General features: G+C 44.9%; 1 protein-coding gene across 2 annotated transcripts in view; it reads right to left on the minus strand.

Moving 5' to 3' along the window:
- The window catches only part of APBB1IP (amyloid beta precursor protein binding family B member 1 interacting protein), an 895472-nt gene that overhangs the window by 117064 nt on the left and 753828 nt on the right, over positions 1-24580 (minus strand). For both annotated transcript variants that reach the window (XM_069211356.1, XM_069211357.1), the window contains one exon: positions 11089-11199. In XM_069211356.1, coding sequence (XP_069067457.1) covers positions 11089-11199 — 111 coding nt within the window. The remainder of the gene's footprint in view (positions 1-11088; positions 11200-24580) is intronic.

Genomic DNA, 24580 nt, shown 5'->3' on the forward strand with positions numbered 1-24580 from the left:
CAGCACCATCATTTCAGTGATAGTGATTCCACACATGACAAGAGGAGGAATAGTTCAAGAAAGATGCCGATTCTTGGTTCCCTTGAGTATGTGATCCCAATGTTCCCGCAATCAGAGACTCGTCTGTGTGGTCTGTCTGCATGCCTAATATTTATAATTCACTGTAAGGAATTGGCTTTTTGGTTGATTGGGATGTGAGCCCTGGTCAAGCTGCAACCACAATTCTTGTCAGGGTAAGGCACAAGCAAACCCCAAATTAACCCGTGCTCACACTCTGGAAGCTTGGCACACAGCAGTCAGGGTTAACTTGAAAGCAATGTGTAAAGTATTTGTGCAACACTTCAAGCAGTATACATGTGAAAACATCACATAAAAAGAATCCTACACCAGGTAAGAAAAATAGAACTCAATTTAATAAATTAAACAAGACCAAAATGACAAAAATTCAATAAGTAGAACTTGAATTGTGACTTTTTAAAGAAAAAACTGCAAAATAGCACTTAGGAACAAGAAGCACCAACTCTAGCTATCTGGTTGTGAAGGACCTGGAAAAAGTCAGAAGTTCAGACTAACCATGATGAAGCACAGGCCAGCTACAGGAACCCAGTTAGGCTCACTGAACCAAAGTACCATAAATCCTGGGTGCGGAGCATTGCATGGATCCGAAAGAAAGATGTGTTGTGATGCGAAGGTGATGCGTCACTTCAGAGATGCATTGAGGCTGCGGTGCAAGGTCCAATTGCGTAATCGTCAAGGATACCGTCGACAGGGCTTGTGATGCAAAGGCCGATGCTAGGGATGCATTGTGCAGTTGAGGTGATGGGTGGGTTCCGATGAGCACTACAGCTGTGAGGGAAAGCGTCATGCAATGGCAGTTCCGAATGTGATGCATCAGTCTAAAGATGCGGGGAGCAGCGGAAATGCAAGTCTGATGCATCGGTTCTGACCCACACAGTAGCAGCAACGTGTTGGTTATGCTCCACGCAGGAGCTGCGATGTCTTTTACATCCCTGAGACTTAATATCAGGAGGCCTGGAGTCACTCAGGGTTATGGGTTGGAAAAATGCAGGTGCAGACCTTCTCACTCCCAGGTAAGAGTTCAGCAGGGCAAAGCAGGAGTCCAGTAGGGTAGCAGTCCTGCAGAGTGGCAGTCCTTCAGCAGCACAGCAGTCCTTCCTGGCAGAGTATCTGTAGGTCCAGAAGAGGTGGTGTCAGAATACTCAGTTGGGCCTTTGAAGTGAGGGAAACTTCGGATATACCTTTGAAGTGCGCAGAGTCCCTGCTCTTCCTGCCCTGGCTCCGGACTCCTCAATACAGGGGGTTATGCAGCTGTTTGTGTGTGGGTAGGGCACAGCCTATTGAGGTTAAGTGCGGGTGTGTGTAGCTCCTCCCTCTCATCCTGCTCAGGATGGCCCATAAAGGCCCATCAGGTCATACCTAAGCTTCCATTGTGTGTGGCTGTCTAGAAGAAATACACAAAGCCCAGCCGTCACCCGACCCCAGACAGGTGAGCAGACAGGCAGCAGGAACCAAATGGCTTAAGTAAGAAAATGTTAACTTTCTAAAAGTGGCATTTTCAGAATTGCAATTTAAAATCCGACTGTACCATAAGCTGTAATTTTAAATTGGAATTTTGAAGACACCAAACTTTGAAAATCTATCTCTTTCAAATTGAAAGTTATTCTTATAAAAGGTTATAAGGCAACTCCAATGTTATCCTATTGGAGAGAGAGGCCTTGCAGTAGTGAAAAATGAATTTTAAGGTTTTTCACTATCAGCAAATGTAAAACCTAAAAGTACATATCCACGTTTTTAAATAAATGATCCCTGTCTTGGGGTTGCCAAGGGCCTACCTAAGGGGTGTCTTATATGTATTACATGGGAGGGTTTGGGTCTGGCAAAAGCCTTATTTTGCCAGGTCGAAATGACAGTTCAATACTGAACACACAGGCCCTGCAATGGCAGGCCTGAGACATATATAAAGGGATACTTAAATGGGTGGCACAATCAGCGCTGCAGGCCCGCTAGTAGCATTTAATCTATAGGCCGTAGGCACATGTATTGCACTTTACTAGGGACATATATGTAGAATAAATATGCCAATGGGGTATATGCCAATGTTACAATGTTTTAGGGAAAGAGCACAAGCACTTCAGTACTGGTTAGCAGTGGTGAAGTGTTTGTAACCATAAGCTCTGCAAAAACAAAGTCAGCAAAAACAGGAGGTCTGAAGGCAAAATGTTAGGGGAAGCCATGCCAAGGATCCAAGGTCTAACACATGTCCCCAGCTGAAAGTGGGGAGATCTGTTGAACCCTTGGGAGTTCCCTTCACTAAGGCAGAAGAACCTTCAGAGACTATCAGAATTGCCATGGTCTGTTCCACCACAAACTCCATTCCCTGTAGAAAGATGGAACACCTCAACAGTTTGGGTTTCTCACCCCTCGTCAACATTAACCATCTGAGGGGCCTGTGGTCTGTCTGAACCCGGAAGTGAGCACCAAACAGATATGGTCTCAGTTTCTTCAGTGCCCAGATTACTGAAATGCTTCCTTCTCTATTGCACTTCACTTCTGTTCTATGGGAAGTACCAACTGGTGAAGGCTACAGGTTGATCCAGTACCTCTTTGTTTAGCTGTCATAGCAACGGCCCCTATGCCATGCTCTGAGGCATCTGTCTGCACAATGAATTATTGGGAGATGTCAGAGGCGTTGAGCAGGGGTGCTGTGCTCATGGCCTCTTTCAGGGTGTTAAAAGCTTTCTGGCACACCTCTGTTCAGATCACCTGATGTGGCTGCTTTGTGGAACTCAGCTCTGTCAAGAGGGAAAAATGGTGCCATACCCCTTGACAAATCTCCTGTAATAGCCAGTGAGGTCTAAGCAGGCCCTCAACTCTTTGTGGGTCTTGGGGGACTCCCAGTCCACGATGGTTTCAAATTTGGCCTGAAGAGGCTGCACCTTGCCTCTTCCCCTCTCCCCACTTGGTGACCCAAGAACACCTCTGCCCTATTTGGCACTTACTGGCCTTGATAGCCAGGCCTGCTCTCTTCAGATCCTGAAGCACTTCATTGAGGTGGCACGGGTGGTCCTCCCAGCTACAACTGAAGACTGCAATGCCGTCTAGGTAGGTGATACTTAAGTAATCCAATCCAGCCAGACCTGTTTGGACTGCAACTTCTGGAAGGTGGCGGGGGCATCCTTCAACTGGAAAGGCATTACCCATACGTGGAAGTGCTCTTCTGGGGTACAGAATGCAGACCTCTCTTTGGCTCCATCGGTCAAGGCAATCTGCCAGTATCCAGATGTTAAATCAAACATGGTGAGGAACTTGGCAGCTCCTAGCTGATCTATGAGCTCATCAGCTTGGGGGATGGGGAGTGTGTCAGTCTTGGGGACCACATTGAGCCCATGGTAGTGCAAACAGAACCTAAGTTCAGGTGTGACACCTGGGGGGATAGCCCTGGGAACCAACATCACTGAGCTGGAACAAGGGCTGTTTGTAGACTCAATAACCCGTAGCATCAGCATCTTGGAGGCTGTTCCTTAATGCTGGCTCTCACGTTGTCTGGCAACCTACAAATTGTATTCTTCACAGGCATGCTGTCCCAAGTATAAATATCATGGGTACATCATGTAGTGAGTACTGGGGTAAGGGAAAATAAAGAGGCAAACTGCCCCAACACCTGCCGGAAGTCTCTCTGTTGGCCTAGGGTCATGGTAGGGGAGAGGCTGGCATCCTCCACTGTCCCATCCTGCTACTTAGGAAGAAAGGAGATCGGGGAGAGGTTCACTCTCCTCTTCCAGCCCATCATCATTGACTAGGAGCATGGTTAGCTCAGATCTCTCAAATTGGGGCTTGAGACGAATAACATACAGACCCTTGAGGTCCACCAGGCAGGTTACATCACTCTTGCACTAATTCACCTCATACCGGCCAGACCAGTGGTTTTGCAGGGCCCTGGGCTTCACGGGCCCCTTCACCCACACTTTTTGACCAGGCTGAAACTCAACCAGAGTGGCACTCTGGTCCTACCACCATTTCATGTCCACTTAGCTGGCTTCCAGATTCTCCTTGGTGAGTTTCCAGAAGCGCATTGTATGGCTGCAGAGTCTAGACAAGTAAGTGACAACATCCTGGGGGCCTTCCCAGGAACTTGCTCCCAGCCCTCCTTCACCAAACTGAAAGGTCCTTGCACAGGGTGCCCAGAAAGACGTTCAAAGGGGCTAAAGCCAATCCCCTTCTGCAGTACCTCCCTGTAGGCAAACACAAGGCACGGCAGAAGGATGTCCCACTTCCGCCTCCTGGGTTCTGACAGACACATTATCATGCCCTTAAGGGTCGTGTTGAACTTTTCAACAAGCCCACTGGTATAAGGGTGATAGAGAGTGGAGAACGTGTAGGTTACCATACACTCCTTTCATATGTCCTTCATGTATCCTGACATGAAGTTGGTATGCTGGTCCAACACTACCACCTTATTTTGGAACCCCACACAGGTAATGATCCACATCAGTGCCCTGACCACTGTGGGCACAGTCACTCTTCTCGGAGGGATAGCCTCTTGGTAGCATGGTCCACCAAGACAGGATGAACCTACTGCCCATAGCAGTCTTGGGGTCCAGAGGCCCAACACTGTTGATGTCCACCCTTTCAAAGGGGATGCCAGTGACAGGAAAAGATTTTAGAGGAGCCTTGTGGTTCCCTCCTGACTTGGCACTGGTAGGACAGGACCTGCAGAATGTACTTCAGGCCTTCCTCATTTGAGGCTAGTAGAAGAGGGTAACAAGCCTGTCGAAGGTCTTGCTCTGCACCAAGTGACCTATCAGGGGTACATCATTGGGCAGCTCCAGTAGGAAGGCCCTGTAGCACTTGGGGACCACCAACACATGCTTACACCAGGGCCAGGAACCTTAGGCTCGCTATAAAGAAAACCATTCTCCCAGTAAATCAGGTGATCATCGGAGGTGTTGCCAGCCTTGTGGCCCTTGGACTGATGATGTAGGCCCACAAGTGTAGGGCATTTCTTATGCACTCTGCAGAACTCCATGGTGGGATTCCCTTACTCTTACAGATTGGTCAGCTCAGGCAGGTTCCCTAGTTTGGCCACATCCTCCCCCGTAGGCACCAAAGTGTCTCACTCAGGGTCAGCCTCCTCTTGAAACGTGGGAGATTCAGAAGTGTGTTTCCTGCGCCCCTTGCCCCTTCTCTTCCTGGCAGGCTTCTTAGCCATTCTTTTAGGTTCCAGGTCCTCCTGACTACCCTCTTGGGCTGCCATGGACTGTGTGATCAGGCAAACTAACATCTCCAAGTGGGTCTCAAACTCCACCTCCTTCCATGCGGTATGCTCCAGGTCATTGCCAAGCAGACAATTCATGGGCAATGAACGGACTCACAGCTACCCTCAAAAAACCTGGAACCCCCCCCATGCAATGGGAACCAGAGCCACTGGATAGTGACCCTCACAGTTGTCAGCTGCAACAACTTGTTCAAATGCATTAGGGACTACCTGCTCTGGGGGCACCAGATTACATCTGACGGCTGTGACGCTGGCTACAGTAACTCTCAGAGCCTACGCCCTTTGCCCTTTGATGGTCACCCACTGCCTATATTTCTTAGTGTTGCTAGATGTGAGGGTCCTCTGTACCATTTCTCTGTCACCCAGGGACACTAGGATAACCTCTACTCTGTCCCCAACAATATCAGGGACAATCTCCTCCCCAATCAGTACACTAGCCAGCCCCTGTGACTGCCCACCGGTGGCGGGCTGTGACTGTTTTGGAACTTTGACATCCCCCTGGAAGTGCCCTTCCTGATGACATAACACTTAGGGGTGCCTTCCTGAAGACTCACTGTCAGAGAATCATCTTTTCTTCTTTTCAGTTGGGGGATGGGAGTTCTGATTCGAGAAACTAGTTTGGGGCCATTTAAAGAACCCCTTGTTTTTGTTTTTATCTCCCCCTCCTTCTTCTGATGGGGACCCGGCCCACCCTTGTGGTGATCCTCCTCCAGATACCTTCTTAAGGACCCTGGTGCTAACCTAGTGGTTCGCCTTCTTAGCAAGCTCCCTGGGGTCAGAGAGCTTACTGTCAATCAAGTGCTGGAGTAGATCTGCAAAACAATGACTGGACATGTGCTATTTTGCAATCAACTTGTACAGCCCCTGGTGATCCTTTACTTCCCTGCCCTTCATCCAACCATCCAGAGCTTTGAAAAAGGAATCAACACAGTCCACCAGGTCTGTTGAGCCAGTTTCTGACTGCCTCTAAACATCTGCCTATACTTTTCTGGGGTTAGACAATACTTTCTGGCAAGGGCTTCCTTCATGGAATGATACCTCATTCTGTCTTCCTTCTCCAGGGCCAGTATTTGGCCCCTCTCCTCACTAGGGATATGCCTCCACAGGCTAGGCACCCAATCCTGCTCGGGGATCTTGGGCATCTGTAAAGCAATCTGAACCACTTGTCAATGCTATCTCCCACAACAAAGTTAGGCACCAGACATTTAGGAATATGGAACCTCTTGTCTCCAGAGGGCACTGAGGAAATGCGGCCACCATCACTGCTGGACTCTGCCTGCCTGGCTGTTAGACCTAGCTCCTTAAGACTCCTGGCTGTTAGACCTAGCTCCTTAAGACTCAGTTTGTGAGCCAACATCAATTTCCTCTCCTCTATGGCCAATTTATTTTCTTCTAAGACTCTCTCAGTCTCAGCCTTCTCCTTTGCTGGCTCTATGGCCAGCCTCTTTTCTTCCATATTAAGCTTAGCCATCTTCAGTTTGCATTCCCGCTCTGTCAGCTCCTCTGGGGACAGGTTGCGGGAGGACACACTGCTTCCTGCATTTGAAGAGGTCTACAATCTTGAAAGAATGTTACCCTCCTCCTTAACAGGTTGGAGTCACAGACCCTCCTGTGGGTCTTGCTGTGCCCCTTCCTCACTCTCCTCCTCCACCTGGTCATCTGTTGTGCTTAGCACTTGATGAGCCTCTGCCTATGCTCTCAGAGCATTCTAGAGCTCCCCCTTTTTGGTGCTCCTCTTAGCCGTCTGAACTCTCTCCCAACAAAACTCCTTGAGCTGGGCCACGGTGTAGCTCGCCAGGTTGGCCAGCTCAAACTCCATCTTTGCAGCCTCCCGATCTGGGAGAAAATCAAACGTTCAGGCTGACCACGATGGAGCGCAGGCTGGCTATAGGGACATATTTAGGCCCGCTGAACCAAAGTAGCTTAAACCCTGGTTGCGGAGCGTTGCATGAATCTGAAACAAAGAAGCGTCGAACAGCCAAGGCAATTCATTGGTTATGAGATGCGGCGAGGCTCTGGTGCGAGGTCCTGTTGCGTTGTTGTTGAGGATTCCATTGATGGGGATTGAAATGTGAAGACCAGAGTCAGGAATACGTTGTGCAGTTGAGGCGATGCATCAGCTTCGATGAGTGCTGAGGCTGCAATGTGGTGCTGTACCTGTGTTGTTCAGGCTGCTGTCACGAGGGATGCAAAGAGCATACGCTGGGGAAAGAGTCTTGCAGTGGTGGTTTTAAATTTGATACACTGATCCCAAGGTGCGGGAAGCAGCAATGATGCAAGTATTCTGCATTGGTTCTGACCCATGCAGTAGCAGCGATGCATCGGTTCTGCTCCACAAAGCAGTGGTGATGCTTTGGTTCTGCTCCAGCTGCAGAGGATGCATCAGTTCTGCTGGAGTAAATACCTTAGACTCACTTTCAAGGAGCCAGGACTGGGGTGGCACCACTTGGCTGGGCAGACTCATATTTAGCAGAGTCCAGGTGAAGGAGCAGGGTGGTTGGAAGTCTTTTATGTCCCTGAGACTTCAAATCAGGAGGCCAGTCAACTAGCCCCTGGAGTCAATCTGTGTTCTGTGTTGGAGAGATGCTGGTCCACTCCATCTCACTCCCAGGCAAGAGGGCAGCAGGCAGGAGGTCTGCACAGCAAAGCAGGAGTCCAGCAGGGTAGCAGTCCAGCAGAGTGGCAGTCCTTCTGCAGCACAGCGGTCCTTCTTCGTGGCAGATTATCCCCAGGTCCAGAAGGATACTGAGTTGGTGATGTCAGAGGGCCAATACTTATACCCAGTTGGGCATTTGAAGTGGGTGGTCTCCAAAGACATGACTTTAAAGTGCACAGAGTCTCTACCTTTCTTGCCCTGGCTCCGGACTCACCACAGGAGGTTATGTGGAGCTTTGTGTCTGGACAGGACACAGCCTATTGAGGTACAAGTGAGGCAGTGCCCAGCTTCTCCTTTACTTACTAGTAAAGTCAACCTTTACCAATGATTTTAAACAAATGAAATGTATGTGAGAGAAGGGCTAGGGAGAGATAAGGGTCATTTTTGCCCAGTGGTAGTGATGGAATCCGAGGAAGAGGTCATGGTGCGGGGTGCCAAAAGTGACTGTTGCACTGGGTGCCACCAGTGCTAAAGCCGGCCCTAATTATATTTATAAAAGGTTATAAGGCAACTCCAATGTTATCCTATGGAAGAGATAGGCCTTGCAGTAGTGAAAAATGAATTTAAGTGTTTTTTCACTACCAGGACATGTAAAACTTAAAAGTACATGTCCATCTTTTAAAATACACTTCACCCTGCACTTAGGGCCTTCTAGGTCCTACTTTAGGGATTACTTATATGTATTAAAAAGGAAGACTTGGGCCTGGCAAGAGGTTTATTTTGCAAGTTGGAATGGCAGTTCAGAAATGCGCACACAGGCTCTGCAATGGCAGGCCTGAGACATGTTTAAAGGGCTATGTAGGTGGGTGGCACAATCAGTGCTGCATGCCCGCTAGTAGCATTTAATCTACAGACACATGCAGTGTACTTTACTAGGGTCTTATACGTAGATTAAATGTGCCAGTGGGGTATATGCCAATGTTATCATGTTTTAGGGAAAGAGCACAAGAACTTTAGCACTGTTTAACAGTGGTAAAGTGTACAGAATTCTAAGTCAGCAAAAACAGGAAGTCTGAAGGCAAAGAGGGGAACCACACCAAGGATGCCAGGTTTACAGCCCTGGCTCCTATGTCAATGGCAGTTCAGATAAGGCCATCAGGCCTAATTCCTGTGGTGGTTTCAGTGGGAATAAGTATGATATTCCCCTATTCATCCTCTGGTCAGCTATTCTGCCAAAGGTCTCCAAATGGGTCAATGACAGTTGGAACCACTTTGTTGCAATCCTGAGGAATTAAATTACATCCCAGTCTAACTCCCATGCTTCAGCTTTCCCACCACACTGTAGACACCAAAGGCTCCATTGCCAAGGCAAAGAGCAAGACAGTGGCAGCACATCTGACATGTGCCTTTTTATACAGATAAATATTTGGAGAATACTTTTCTAGTCTTTACTTTAGGTTCTGGGTTGTTATATAGTATGTTTGACCCAAGTGTAATCTCAGGACTGAAGCCCATCTTGTGGAGAAGACGAAAGCAACCGACACTACTGCAGACATGCCACTGTCTCTCCAGTATTATTATATGAACATGATATTGCACGTTTATCACAATATTCTGTTGTCCGATAAAACTCATTCAAATGTACGAGCTCAGCCAGTAAGGGCGTTAACCAGGCTTCCAACACTTTACCCAGAAGTTTTCAGTCCAGGTGTGAGAGTGGCCTGTATGTGGAGCACTTACATTAGCTCCGTGACAGGCATTGGCAGTGTGATTATAAAAGCCTCCCTACACGTTGTTGGTAGCACACCTCTGTATTCCTGGATGTTCGACTTAATGCTTGGAACCTGGTTGCCAGGAGAGAACTGTATATGTCAGAAAGCTCTGATAAGGACCCATTGTTTTCCAGAGTTTTACCCATAGCCAAGTCTCAAATTGCCCTCTTGACCTCCTTCGAGTTGGTGGTGCATCCAGATTTATGTTTTGTTCATCTTTCAATGCCTATATTTCCATCTCAATAATAATCATTTTTCTGAGGACAGCTGTCCCATCAGTAACACGGTACAGACTTTCATATTATTCCCTCATTGAATCATAGATCACATGCTGAGATCCCTCCTAGGCTCCCTTCTGCTGTCTGAAGCTATATGTTTTTTTGCTGCGTTCAGAACCCAAGTCAGTGCGCTGCCCACTTTAACAGGCACAGCTGCTCCATCATTTCTCAATGCTCATCCTAAGACGCCCTAGCTCAGGGTTTGCCTGTTTACCACAGTTGCAATGTGTCTCTCCATTCGTGTGGTAGTCCCATTAAGGGTACTTCTTACCCCAAGTGTCACTTGGATACAAATGCTGCTGAGGTATACCTTGAAGACCTCCCTTAATATCACAGTAATACTGGTTGAACCTTGTTTTCTAATAAGCATTATGTGATGTATTTTCAATGTCACCTCTGTAGGCCTCCTCTTAACATGCTGTCACTTGAAGGCACCATGTCGGCAATTTTGCCATCTATGTGCCCACACTGGGCTTCGGTCTGGAAGCACCTGTTCCAGGTCGTCAATGTAACAGAGCCATATAAGTGTACAGTGTAACATCATGTCCAGCCGAGTGTGCAAGTCATGTACTGGTGAAAAATCTGTATGTACGCATGCAGACATTTACATTATTATTTTTGGGTGAAAACATGAGGCTGAGTATACAGCTACAGTTCTCTTTAGCCCAAATCTAACATTGGATTAAACTGATTTTTAAACATTTATGACGCTTAACCAAAGCTTTTTTTCTTTTTTAAAGTGATCGTTACTTTTGTGACATTCACGAATTGTTTTCATTCCACTCTAGGGGTTGCAAGAAAACGTATTATGATGTTTCAGCTTTATTTTTCTATTTTGAATCGTGGCAAATACAAGTCAGTGGGTTAAGTCGATGGCTCCTGGCACCGACACAAAGATCATTTCCAAGTAGGACATTAATGCATTCAATCTGCAGACAATTATTGTGCTTTAGCATAAATATCCAAGGGAGCACTGTAGGCCGAGACAGACCAAGTTCTGACTCATGGCCTTATGGTCTAATTATAACAGCACCGCTCCTTCTCGCTACGCCACACTGCACCCGAGGCCACAGACCCAAGTCCGCAGTCACAGCGACAGAACAAACCTCACGTTACGGCGTGACGCCGCCTACATTCTCTACATACCTTCAGGACAAAGCAGTGGTCGGTTGGCGCTTTATACTTTGTTTTGCAGTGCGTCGCATAATACACATTCACATTTTCAAACTGAATGAAGCATGACAGGTCCCGAGAAGTCTAGAAATAAAAAGGAAAAAAAACATTTTCATTTGTATAAGCAATAAGCCGAGGTCACCTTGCATCAAAGAGCTGGCTAACACCGGTTTAAAAGCGTTAAGCTGTTGTTCTGTCTAATCGTGGCGGTTGCAGGCAATTTATACATGCTGAGCACTCTTGCAGCTTTTGTTACATTACTTTCCCCGTGAACCGTGCCACTGACAGGGGAAGGTCAAGCTGCCTCTTGAGAAGCAGCAATAACAGAGCAAACCCGGAATTACAAACATTCTCTGCTGCGTTTTACTGCCTGACGTAAAGGTTTCAGTCTGTGGCTAACCGACCGTGAAACAGCCTCACTGATTCACCTAAGCGGGTTTGAGAAGCCAAGTACGAGCTAATTTATGCAAATAGGTGACTAGCTGCCGCTGAATTGACGAATAATGGTGTTTTTTGGGGTCCCTTTCGGCATTTTGTACGGTGTGGCTTTCATTAGGATACCCAATTATGATTTGATTATAAATGTGCCCCACTCCAAACTACTATGCGTTTTATCCAGTCCTGATTCATATTACTACGGGGAGATAAACTGCTCTGAAGTCCAACGACGCATCTCTCTTTTCCAGCAGATTACAATTTACTGTTTATTGTTCTCCATATATTGCTATGGCAACAAGAACGTGCCTTGCGTCAACGAGGTACGCGGCGACCAGGCAGGGAAAATATAACTGAGAAAACCTGTGCATTCTTACACATTTTAAAGGTGGCTGTGCACCGACCTCTCTACCTGAATGCAGTCACGGGCCAATCGATAAGTGCTCGGAAGGAAAACGTCCCCAGTTTATCAATTTTCTGCCAGAAAACGCAATCTGACATATAATTTATTTCCCATAAAAATGCACCTAATGATGAATGCAGTACTGTGAAAAGCTATTACACATTCTAATGTCATTCTCCTCTCCCCCGCCATGCCCTGAGTGAAAGCGAGGTTAATTTGTTCCTAATTTTCAAATACCGCCGGCAGAGCTGCTAGACAGATTTCTATCGGTACTGCTTTGTGGCAGTGGCCTTGGACTACTGTTTCCTCCTGATAACCTCTCCTGGCATACCAAAGAAACTAGGAGACTATACAGTCGATAAAATTAGCAAAAAATGGATGCCCCTGTCAGGCCAGAGTACACTGCCTCTTCAGAAGAAGGCTGACATAAGACGTACATATAAATTAAATGAATAAGTACCAATAATGTTTATTACACTGACAACCTCATTTAAACTACAGGACATCAGGCGAAAAAACGTTACAACATAGTATACAGGTTTCAGTGGGAAAATGCGGAATGAAGGCCACTAACTGCTTTTCTGCTAATTTGTCTGTTTAATTTACCCGTGGCCTTGTCAGATGGAATCAGTGAACAGTAAAACCACATTAAACCAGAAGTGTATCTTGCGATAAGTAGTTGGTTTCAGGCGGGTATGTGGAGGTGTTATGTCGAATTTCACCAGGAATTTTACACGCACAAACGCGCACACACACACACACTGCCAGTATGTCTGGGAATACTTAATTTTTTTTGGTTATTTCAATAATGTGCTTTATCTCACTTGGGGCCTGATTTATGAAAAGTTAGCACCGCCTTTACGTCATTTTTTTTTACGTAAAAGCGTCGCAAACTAACAAAATATAATTATATTTTGATAGTTTGCACCACTTTTGCGTCAAACAATGATGTAAAGGCAGCCCTAACTTTTCATTAATCACGCCCTTAGTAGGCCTACCCATCACCATTCCTCTGCCTTTCCCCTGCCCCTAAGCCACTCTTGTGCACCAGCATGTCATCCAAGGTATTTAAACATTATGGGCCAGCCTGATTGTTGAGAAATCTGAAGCTCATACGCCCCCAATTTTACATACCAAGCTTCACCCCTGCATCAAACCAGTGTTATTTACAGAAAAGTGTAAATGGGAAAAGGTTACTGCACATTTTTTCTTTTAAATATTACCAGCTCTCTAAGCAAAGGTGCAAGGTTTCTCTTCCTTTTGCAGTTCATATTGTGTGAGGGTTCACTCTATCTCTGGTACAGCAATGCTATTGATTTACTTTACCTTCAAATACATACATGTATAAAGGATAGCGTCCCACCAGGATGTCCACTAAAAAAAAAAAAAAAAAGTACTAGGGCCCAAAATGTTTCTGAGAAGGCTGTCGCCCACTTAAATGACCAGTGCCAACTACTACAACCACTCACCCTGACACTGCCTGTACGGCCACTGCCCAAAGCTTCTGGTTGTCTCACTACTCCTCTGACTGATTGTTCAGTTCGGCTCAGGGTCAATGTGAAGATATGCTTTCATTTTTAGCTTAGTGTCTTGAACGTTGTGCTTCTAGTTCACAGGATAGATTACCTCCTAACATATAGGAAGTAAAGGTATTAAAAAGATTCAATCATGTTCTGGTTAGGTAAAATGTGCACATATCTAGCCTGCTATGTGGTGGGAAGAAATCTTTGAGAGTGATGGGCTGTAGTAAATGACCTGAATTCCAACAACCAAAGGTAGCCCGCCTTCCTTAGGGTAGACTTATGAGGATTATCCCCAAGGAAAATTGTTTTTAAATGGGGTTGATTAATCAATTTTACAGTATAATTCTCACTTACATTTGCTAATAAGCCAAGGGCTCCAAAGAAGCAGGCACATTAATAAAACTTGCTCAGTGGAATACTTAACTAATGCAACTTGTACACTTTATAAAGGAAACAGACATGTGGGATACCACCTATCTGTGTGAAATATGTTGAATGCAAAAAAATAGCTAGCGAGCATCAAAGGCTACCTCAACTAACTCCTGTAGTCCTCGCTTTGTTGTACCATGTTCAGAACGAGACTATGGATACTAGGACAGCTGATCCAAACTGTGCAATGTACAAAACGTAATGGCAAAATGGTAGTGCATTTAAAATATGTGTCAGGGTGCAATAATGCTAATGCTTTCGTAACATGGCAATTGCTTAATACAAACTACATGATAATAATTATGGCATATATGTGAATTTATGTTCTCAACTTGCCCGCTGTGTTAATAACACTAAACTTGGTAACTGAAAGATCATGTCTTGCAGCCAAGACAAGGTGCACATTTGACATCAAAGTGTGATTGTGGAAAAACTGTGATTCTGGTTGTAACTGGGGCAGATTTACTTTTCTTTCATGCAACATAATGCAGCAATGCAACTTGCTTTGCTGTGGTTCATGAAGGGCGAGGCCAAAAATGCCCAATATTTGCAGCAAAGATATTAAGCATTTCTGTTCTGTCCTTTCACTGACATACTTTGTGCTGCCTAGCACCAATGCAGGCCTTGTGTTACTTTGTATTTACCAAATCACACAAATCCATGTAAAGTAGCTTTTTGTGGCTTAGTAAATCCCATTTAAGGACTTGCATTTCCTTGCAATGACTTGTGTCACACAAGGACAACAGAAGTCCTTAGTAAATCTGACCCTCAGTGTATGTATTGACACTTTTGAACCTTCTGCTCTTCTTTGTCTCTTCTTTGTTTCGCTGGCACCCATGAACACACTTCTGCATCTTCTCATTATAACAGTTTTAGGGTGTCTTCAAATGATGAAAATGTAGATTTTCCTAGTGTTTATGACGGAAAGTCTAAATTTTATTAAAGACACGGAGGCGAATATTATGTGCTTCTTTTCTTGCTTTAATTAAACAGCAGCAAGTGAAGAAAAACTACAAATCCCAAAAGCGAAGAGAAATGAGCAAATGGGGAACGATTTGTAGTTCATTTACAAGAACCAATAAACACCAATGTATGCCATTATGACGTAACTTGACTGCGAACAGCCCTCTTTTCTTGCGCGTTAGAATCAGCTAGAACGAAATAAAGGAAATATAGAGGCTAAAATAAGAACTGCCATAATAAAGGATAATAATTCAGAACAAAAGTTCATAAGTCCAGGACACTGTTGATGAAGAGAAGCACACTGGTGGTACGGCAAACCAAGGAGTGAAGGAGGAGGAGTAAACGTCGGTGGAGCATCCAAACCCTGAGGCAACGTCTTAGGTGGCAGGTTGAACAGCCAATGTTGACACAGAAGGGATGGGAGGAAAAGAAAACAAACAACAGTTACTGATAACAGAGGTGGGATAATACTCGCCTCCATGTCTTTAATAAAATTAAGACTTTCCGTCATAAACACTAAGAAAATCTACATTTTATGACAAGACCGGAGGCTCCTATTATGTGAGTTCAAAGCAAATTAATGACATTCATAGAGACATCATCAACAGGTTAACAGTAAACAATTATAAACACATTGTCATTAGACCAATCAGCGGATCTAAGAATGTCCTCAAGGTGGGAACCTGTCCAGAAGGCTTTAGATGCCATAGCACCTCTGGAAGAGTGAACTCCAAATCTGTATGTGTCGATGCCGGCCAAAGACATTACCCATTTAACCCAGCTGGCTAAGGTAGCCGGGGACACAGGCTGATAAGGCTTCCTGAAGGAAATAAGGAGTTGTGGAGTTGAGGACGCTCTTAGATGAGCTGTCATCTGCTCATAAACTTTCAAACATTGTGCAACACATAATTTGGGTTGATCCGGGAAATATGGATAAAAAACAGAATGCAAATTTGATTTAGTTCTATGAGACACAGTAAATAGTACACCAGAAGGAGTAAATTGTCTAGAGGAAATATCCAAAGCTTTTACATCAGAAAGACGTTTAATAGAGATGAGACATAACAGCATGGTGAGTTTAGCTGGTAACATTTTCAGCGTAAGGGAAGAATTATCGGGCCATGAAAGAAGGAATTTTAGCACAATATTAACATCCCACAAAAACCTATACTTAGGTAAAGGCGGATTAGAAAATTTTACTCCCTTTAAAAGACGACAAATAAGTGGATGTTTACCCACAGGCTTTCCGTTGACGAACTGATGACTAGAGGAGATGGCTGATCTATACAAACTAATAGTACGAAAAGCTTTGCCCTTGCTAGCCTCGGCGGCCAGGAAGTTCACGATAAAGGTGACATCTGCTGAAAGGGAATCAATGTGTTTTCCCCAACACCTGCTGTGCCATAAAGCCCAGGCTGACTTGTAGGCCTTTCTTGTCCCTGGAGCCCAGGCCTGTCTAATATATTCCGAAGCTTGTGCCGAAAGGAGAGGGAAAGATTGGGAATTCCCGAGATTTTCCATGCTGAAAGATAAAGAAGTTTGTCCAAGACAAGACTGTGAGGACGTTGAAGAGGGTCCAAAAGGAGATCCGGGAAAGGAGAAATAAGGAAAGGACAATCTATGGAAAGTTCCAGAAGAGTTGGAAACCAAATCTGGGATTGCCAAAAAGGAGTAATTATGATTAAAGTGGCGTGTTGACGCCAAACTTGTGCTAGCACCCTGCTGATCATAACAAAGGGGGGAAAAGCGTAAGAGAGGGACTTGGACCAATCTTGAAGAAATGCATCGGAGGCCAAAGCCAAAGGATCCAGACGCCAACTGTAAAATAGAGGAAGTTGGCAATTTAGGCGAGACGCGAACAGATCGATCGTCAAGGGGCCCCATTTGTGCTGTAGAAATTGAAAGATCGCAGGATGGAGTTTCCAATCGCTTGAGTCGCGGAGATGACGAGAGTGCCAATCGGCGATGGAGTTCAGGGTTCCTGGAAGATACTCTGCATGAACTGAAATTTGGTTTGCAAGGCAGAATTCCCAAAAGCCCTTTGCTAATTCTGCTAGGGGTTTGGATCTTGTGCCTCCAAGATGATTTATGTATCGGACTGCTGAAATGTTGTCCATCCTGAGAAGGATAGCACAATGGACCTTGTCCTTTGCGAGGCTTCTGATTGCAAAGGAGCCCGCAAGCATCTCTAAACAATTGATATGCAATCTGGACTCCTGTAATGACCATGTACCTCCAGTCGAGATTGGACCACAATGGGCTCCCCAGCCTGTCAGACTTGCATCTGACTCTAATACAAGATCTGGGGCTGATGGAAAGATAGCTCTTCCGTTCCAGGCATCTAAATGGTCTCTCCACCATTGCAGTTCTGTGCGAGAATCATGATCTAGCGGAATGGTGTCTGCGTATAAAAGCCCTTTGCGTAACTGTTGAATCTTTAGACGCTGAAGGGCCCAGTAATGCAAGGGACCTGGGAATATGGCCTGTATGGAAGAGGAAAGAAGACCGACTATGCGGGCGAGAGTTCTTAGAGAAATGGAAGGATGACGTAAAATTTGAAGAATCTCCAACTTTATTGATTTGATTTTTGCGGAAGGGAGTAGCAGGGTAGCCGAAAGTGAATTGATTTGGAAACCTAAGAATTTTATAATTTGGGTAGGGAAAAGAAGAGATTTTTCTTTGTTGATGACAAAACCCAAGTCTGAAAGAAGGGAACTGGTTAAGTTGAGGTGAGTTAGAAGCAATTGCGGTGATTGACTCATCAGAAGAATGTCGTCCAGATAAATGAGAAGTCTTACTCCATGAGACCTGAGGTGAGCTACCACTGGCTTCAAGAGCTTGGTGAAACACCATGGAGCTGATGAGAGACTGAAAGGTAGAGATGTAAAATGAAAGGCTTGGTCTAGCCACTGGAATTGGAGGAACTTCCTGTGTTCTGGGTGAATTGGGACGACTAGATAAGTGTCTTGTAAATCTAAACAAACCATCCAGTCATTCTGAAGAAGAGAATCCCTGAGATGGAGGATAGTTTCCATCTTGAAGTGGCGGTATACCACAAACTAGTTGAAGAATTTGAGATTGATGACCAGTCGCATTTTCTTGTTCTTCTTTTGGACTAGGAAAATGGAGCTAGTGAAACCGGAAGGATCGAGATGAGTAACTGCAATAGCTTGTTTTTGCAGGAGAGATTGGAGCTCCGAAGAAATAAGAGCGGACATATCTGTAGAGAAACGTGGAGGAGGAGGAAGAAGGACTTGAACCGGGGTTGCACAAAATTCTATCATATACCCTTGAATTGTGTTTAGAACCCAGGGATCTGAGGTGATTAATGACCAATTTGGGAAAAAATGACAAATACGACCGCCAACGGGAACCTGGGAAAAGGATTGATTTACCTGATTGATTGGCATTCCTGGAGTTCCTGTAACCTCTGGAGCGGAATCCTCTGGCCCTTTGTGGGTAAAACTGTGGCCTGAAATCGTGGTAAGCTGTGTTGTAGGCACCACAGGAGCCTTGATTGTAGTAGTATGAGCGGCCAGCAAAGCGGCTCCTGCCTCTGCTGGCCCTGGCGAAAACCCGCTGGTTGAACATTTTCTTTAAAGACTGTTGAGCCTTATCCAGGGAGGTAAAGGTGGCTACGTATTTGCCTAGCTCTTTAATAAATTGTTGCCAAACAGTAAACCCTCTGTTTTGACTTGGGGTTGTATTGTCGCCAAGTTGACAAGTTTTGGGTCTAGTTTGAGTTGGAGACCTTTGCGCCTTTCTTGAGAAAGGGCAGCATTCGCATTTCCGAGAAGGCAGACCGACCTCTGGACCCATAAGGAGAGTTCTTCAGGATCAATAAAAGAACAATCGATCCTGGGGGACTCAGCAATGTCAAAAATGCGGGTGAAGGGACCGATGACATCCAACAATTTATCCTGGCAGGAGGACCAGGCTTTGTCAATATCTTTCAGAGGATCTTTGCCGAATTTAGTGAAAAATGTTAAGATGGGTTGATCGATGGAAGGCGTAATTGAAGACTTGTGTACAAGAGAAGGGCGTGGACACTCAGATTTGAGCTTGGCCCGTGTTTGTTTATCCAGCAGACTGAAAAGCTTGGCGGACACATAGTCACCCACGTGAGCAGCTGGAAACCATTCAGTAGAATTGGGGTGCAGAATAAGGGAGGGATCAAACATTGGTAAACCCTCACAATCTAGAAGAGGTTTGGGGTTCAAAGGCTCAGAGGAAAATTTGGGTTTCTTTGCTATAGGAGAAGAACAGAGATCATCCTGGTCAGAGGGATCAGCACCTGAGTTTGCGTCAGGCAAATCATCATCAGTGTCCTGTATGGACGAAATTACCAAAGGAGACATGATATGTTTGGTTTTGGATTTTCGTTTCTGAGAAATATTCTAATTATCTGGATTTTTGTTCTCCTTAGACGGAGCCTTTTGAGGAACCGCGTCCTCTGCAATGGGTGAGGGAACCTCACAAATCTTTAGCGCCAATGTTTTAGTACCTTTTGTCTGGGAAACAGGAGAAAGGCGTTGTCTGCATTCCCCTGCAGACTGGGTAGATATAGTTTGATTAAGCATTTTTAAAACTGACGATTCCAGATTTTTTGACAATTTATTAATGGAACTGTTCACTGCCTGTTGGACAGAATTCTGTATTAACACATTAATGTCCTGCTTTATAGCAGAAACTTCCTCAGGGTCAACCTGAATGGAAGTGGAACTGCTAGATTCCATGGTGTCAGAGATAAATAGTAATAATCACTATCAACAGGAAAGAGGCAAGCAAGGAGCGAAAGAGTTAATCTTTTGCAAGAGAACCAAAGAGCCCCGCCCCTGGGCGTGTGTAGGCTCGTCTTACTGCCGCCCTGAATGAGAAAACTGGATGAGAAAAGCTCTGGAGCATCTCCGGTAAGAGCAGGGATTAAGGCCGTTCCTCGGTTCTGACACGTGGGCAGAGAATGCCAGTCCGACGCCTCAGAAACGGTTGGAACCGTTAGGAAAAAGCCACGCGCGCGAGGCAAGCTCATGACAGAAGCGCGAGGGGAAATAAACCATATGCAGCAACTTGCCGACTAAGTCTGACAAACAGAACACAACACGAATTAAGCGACATGCGAAGCTTGCAAAATTTTATAAAGAAAACACATTAAATCTCATTAAATATACAAAAAGAACAGTAGCATAAAATGAAAGAGTACTTAACTTGGCTGCGAGCAGCAAGAAAAGAGGGCTGTTCGCAGTCAAGTTACGTCATAATGGCATACATTGGTGTTTATTGGTGCTTGTAAATGAACTCAAATCGTTCCCCATTTGCTCGTTTCTCTTCGCTCATGGGATTTGTAGTTTTTCTTCACTTGCTGCTGTTTAATTAAAGCAAGAAAAGAAACGCATGATAGGAGCCTCCGGTCTTGTCATAAAATTAATGCAATAAACATGTAGAAATAACGTGTAGGCCTCAGACGAAAGGCATATTTTAGAGCAAGTGATAGCAATAGGCTGCCATACCTACACATATTGCTTTTGAATAGCTGCAGAATGCACTTTCTTTTTTTTACAGAAGCTGATCTAGGTTAGGAATGTTCAGAAAAGATGAGACTCTTAAGAAATATATGACACAATGCAAAGTGTTAGATTTTGATCTTCCAATAGGCTTGTTTTTCATACAATAATTTATTTAAATGTGTAGCTTAATTTCCGCAGAATGTTTCTACATGAACATTAGCTCAGCCAACTAAAATGGATGGGAAAACCTGTGATTTAATAAAGTGAAGTAAAAGCCTAACCATGAACTGTAATTTTCCTATAACAGACAAACAGTGGGCACTCTCTTGAGTTTTTGCAAAATATTTCATATACTGCTCCATTCGAATATTGATATTTGTAGACTATTGTTCTTTGACTGCTTAGCGACGGAAGCTTTCCTGTTCCCATGAAGATACCGCAAGCTAATTGGATGAGCGGATGGAAAAGAGGACTAAATGTTTCAAATGTTTGATATGGAAAAGTCACAGAGTAGGTGGCAGACACCATCTCAGACCTTATGAGGGAACTTTTCGACTTCTCTGCAGAGCCCTTTGGCTTTTCAGATTCATTCTGAGAGGTCCTTTTATTTTCCCTGCCTGAATCTATGCTCCTCTGAGACTCCACTGAGTTTCTGGAACCTCTCTATGGGAAGTTCAGGTTTGATTAAGATTTGAGATTTGATGCTAAAGCTTTGTGCTTGCACCTCTCGGTTTAGAGCTCTTTATGGGTGCTGAGACTTTTCTCTTGTCCTCCATAAACTTAGAATAGGGATTTCTCTTTTATGGAACACGCTCAATTGCTAATATTTTAATATAGATAACTTATGATTGATTTATGACAGAATTTCTGAGTCTTTAATAAAGCGTTGAAACACACCAACTTTCATTATTGAACCCCAGGAGATTGAAATTCAAACTGTGAGGACTGTTGATTTGATCTGCAGCTCCTGGTTAATCTCATCTACAGAAAAGGTCTGCCAGCCTAGCTAGAGTCAGCAGGACCTTTTGTTTTGATGACACCGTAAACCAAATATTTAACTAATATCCCCACTCCACCAACAGCAACACATAGAATTGTGGGGGGTAGACACAAACGTTTCTGCACCCTATTAAAGAGTACAGAGCTGAAGGGAGCTGAGCAAATATGACCCCTGGAGACACAACAATTCTGAGAAATCCAGGTCAATTGGTGTTAGGGCAATCAGAATTTATTGGTTCCCAATTGTAACAATGAGGTGTATTTTTTATCTGGTGTGTTGGGGTCCCTCAAAGTGTGGATTCCTGTACTGGGAACCAACTATTCCTTTTGGCATTTGTTCCTCAGAATAGTAAGGCAGAGTAGTCCAAGGCTTGCTTAGTAAGGTACAGTAGACTAGAAACTCAGAACTCAGCAACACAGCAAATATCACTAAATAAGTTAATGTTCAGTCAGTGCTGTTTCTTTAAAAGGGAATAGTACTTTAATAAACACAAAACTAGATACTATTAAAACAAAATATAAATGCATACAAAGGATACACCCCCTGAAAGCCCTCACATGTTATAGGGAGTTGCAGCAAAAAAAGGTCACCGGTGACAAGTGACATCTAAACCTACAGTAGGACCAATAGGTCTACGGCACCTTTAACGGTGCCAGCAAACATGAACCCCTAAAGTCCGACTACCTCCCTAATGTACCCACAGCAAAACATGGGAGATATGTAAAAAATAAAAAGCCAGGCCTACTGGTTTTATTAGAGAAGTGCCCCCGATGCAGGCAAAAATGGAAGACTAGACTTTTAACAGCAACATCCCTTCTGGGGTGTTTTAACAAATGTGCACATATTTTGCTTTCAGCATACACAGGCCTGTCCTGTTGGCTTTGGCACACATAAAATGAACATTGCAGCAAAACATTTTAGGACTCAGGGGCGCTTTTGGGATGTTGCGGCCCCTGGATTCCATACAGCAACTCTGCATTGTTTCAGCCTCTCAGTGGCACAAGAACTATCAATATGCAAATTTAAAACTACACATGGCTCCTTGGATGTGACTTAGGCCCAAGTCATTTTTTCTCCTTCCTGGGGCATTCATGTGAGCACCAGCCGGTCCGGGGATCATTACTTTCTTTTCTTTTTTTAAAAACCTGATGCATTCGCTTCAGTGGCTCACAATCACAAGTACCCCTGTGTCCTTTTGTTGGCACCCATGTAAATCCCAGGCTGTCCCGTGACAGCCCCTGAAGCACCTGGTCGGCACTCACTCTCACCTGCCCTGACACTTGTCTTTTCAGTGCCAGATGGGTGAGCTGGTGTCTCTGCTGCTCCGGCCCTTCCCAGACAAGAGCACAGGAAATGGAGTGTGACGGTGTTCACAGGACCTGAGGATTTCCCCTCCTCAGAGTGGCAAGCCCACTGGCCTGTGGACTCCCAAGGTGAAACAGAGATGTGGTTCCTCCACAGCTAGGGGGATACCCTAGGTAAGTACAACAGTGCCAATGACCTAGCTGATCCCCAGGGGGCACACACCACGAACCTGGCTCCTCGGGGGTTTAGACACTCTGGTGAACCCACAGAGCTTTTTGTGACGTGCCAGAGACTGAGGGGCTTACATGAGCGACCTATTCAATGAACAACTCACTAGACTGATTTTGATGCAAGTGGGTTTTGTTTTGCCCCTGATGGCCTGGTCCTGACACAAGTAGCATTCCAGCTGGCCCCCGAATCTTCAGTGTAATTTTCTGCCTGGCTGCATAGTAGTTTAAAGTGATTTGACACCCCCTATGCACTTCTGCTTCTTCCTATCTGGCAGAGGTGGGTTAAATGACCTTTCAACAAACCCCCTCTGTCCTAGCGTTTGATATTATCCTGAACGGGAATCTTCATTTTTAGGTAACTGCCTAGCACACATTGGCAAAAGTGATTTGAAAAATACTTAGTTCAAACTGCTCTAGTATCTACCTACATCCGACGAGTAGGATGGAAAACAACTATGAACTAAGACATAAACAAAACCTGCTCCCAGCCTCTAAAAACAATGCTTCTTTTTCTTCTTTGAAAATGTCTATAATTTTTTTAATTTTTTCTTTAACACAACGCTTATATTCAAAGCCATACGCAAATGTAATTTTGCTAGTGCTGTTTTGTGTAACTTTGTGTAGCGTTGTTCTAGGTGCACATAATCTCTCGTCACTGGTGGCATTGATTTCCTATTTAGGAAAACCTATTTTACTGATTTTCAATAACAGACTTTTTGGTAAAAGTCTGTGACTGTGACTCGTTTATCCTCACTTCCAATGGATAAGAGGAGGGTCGGGCTCTGCAGGGCTTCCTAGAGGTTCACCAGAAACACCCTATAAAAGTAGTAACTTTTGCAATGTGCAAGATACATTAACATGATGGACATGTGTTCAAAACTGGTTCTAGAATGATTCTCTCCCTAGGAGCGAAATACTGAATGTGAAGTGGTGAGTGTGATGATAAAGGGCTCATCCACTGATCAGGGGCAGGTTCCAGGGAGGAGATTTTCATAAGGAGAGAGGAGACCCACATGTGTGAAATGGGAAGGAGTAAAAACACCCAACAGTTGAGAGGCATACTCAATCACTACAGAAGAGAAACTTGTTACAATTGAGCATGCACTTAATTCTGAACTTGGTGATCTGTTGGGGTTGTCTGAGTAGCAGCCATTAGAAGGTCACAGTGTGATTTGCACAGAGGAACTATAGGGTGCATCAGGGTGTGCACAGGCACATCATAACACTTGAGAAGAACATGCCTTGTGTGTGCTATAGGGAGCATAAGGACCACACACAGGTGTTGTATTTAGAGTGCAGGGTCTTCATACAAGTCAGCAGCAACTTGAGTAGGAGGTAACACATTTTCTATAATCTGGTAAATAAAATGAGGAGTTCTAAATACACACGCTCCGCATGAAAGCACGCCATCGAGCTCTGGGACCTGCTCGACACCACCGCCCCAGACGTAGCCTTCCTGACCGAAACCTGGTGGAACGACTCCTCAGCACCTGACATCGCCATAGCCATCCCGGACGGCTACAAGATCACCAGAAGAGATCGCACCAACGGAATCAGAGGAGGAATAGCCATTGCCCACAAATCCACCCTCAAAATCCACACCCACACAGACGACACCCTCAAGACAGCCAAACACCTGCACTTCCGGATCCACACTGACCCCAACACCACCC

This window comes from Pleurodeles waltl, chromosome 10, assembly GCF_031143425.1.
Source record: "Pleurodeles waltl isolate 20211129_DDA chromosome 10, aPleWal1.hap1.20221129, whole genome shotgun sequence".
Lineage (NCBI taxonomy): Eukaryota > Metazoa > Chordata > Amphibia > Caudata > Salamandridae > Pleurodeles > Pleurodeles waltl.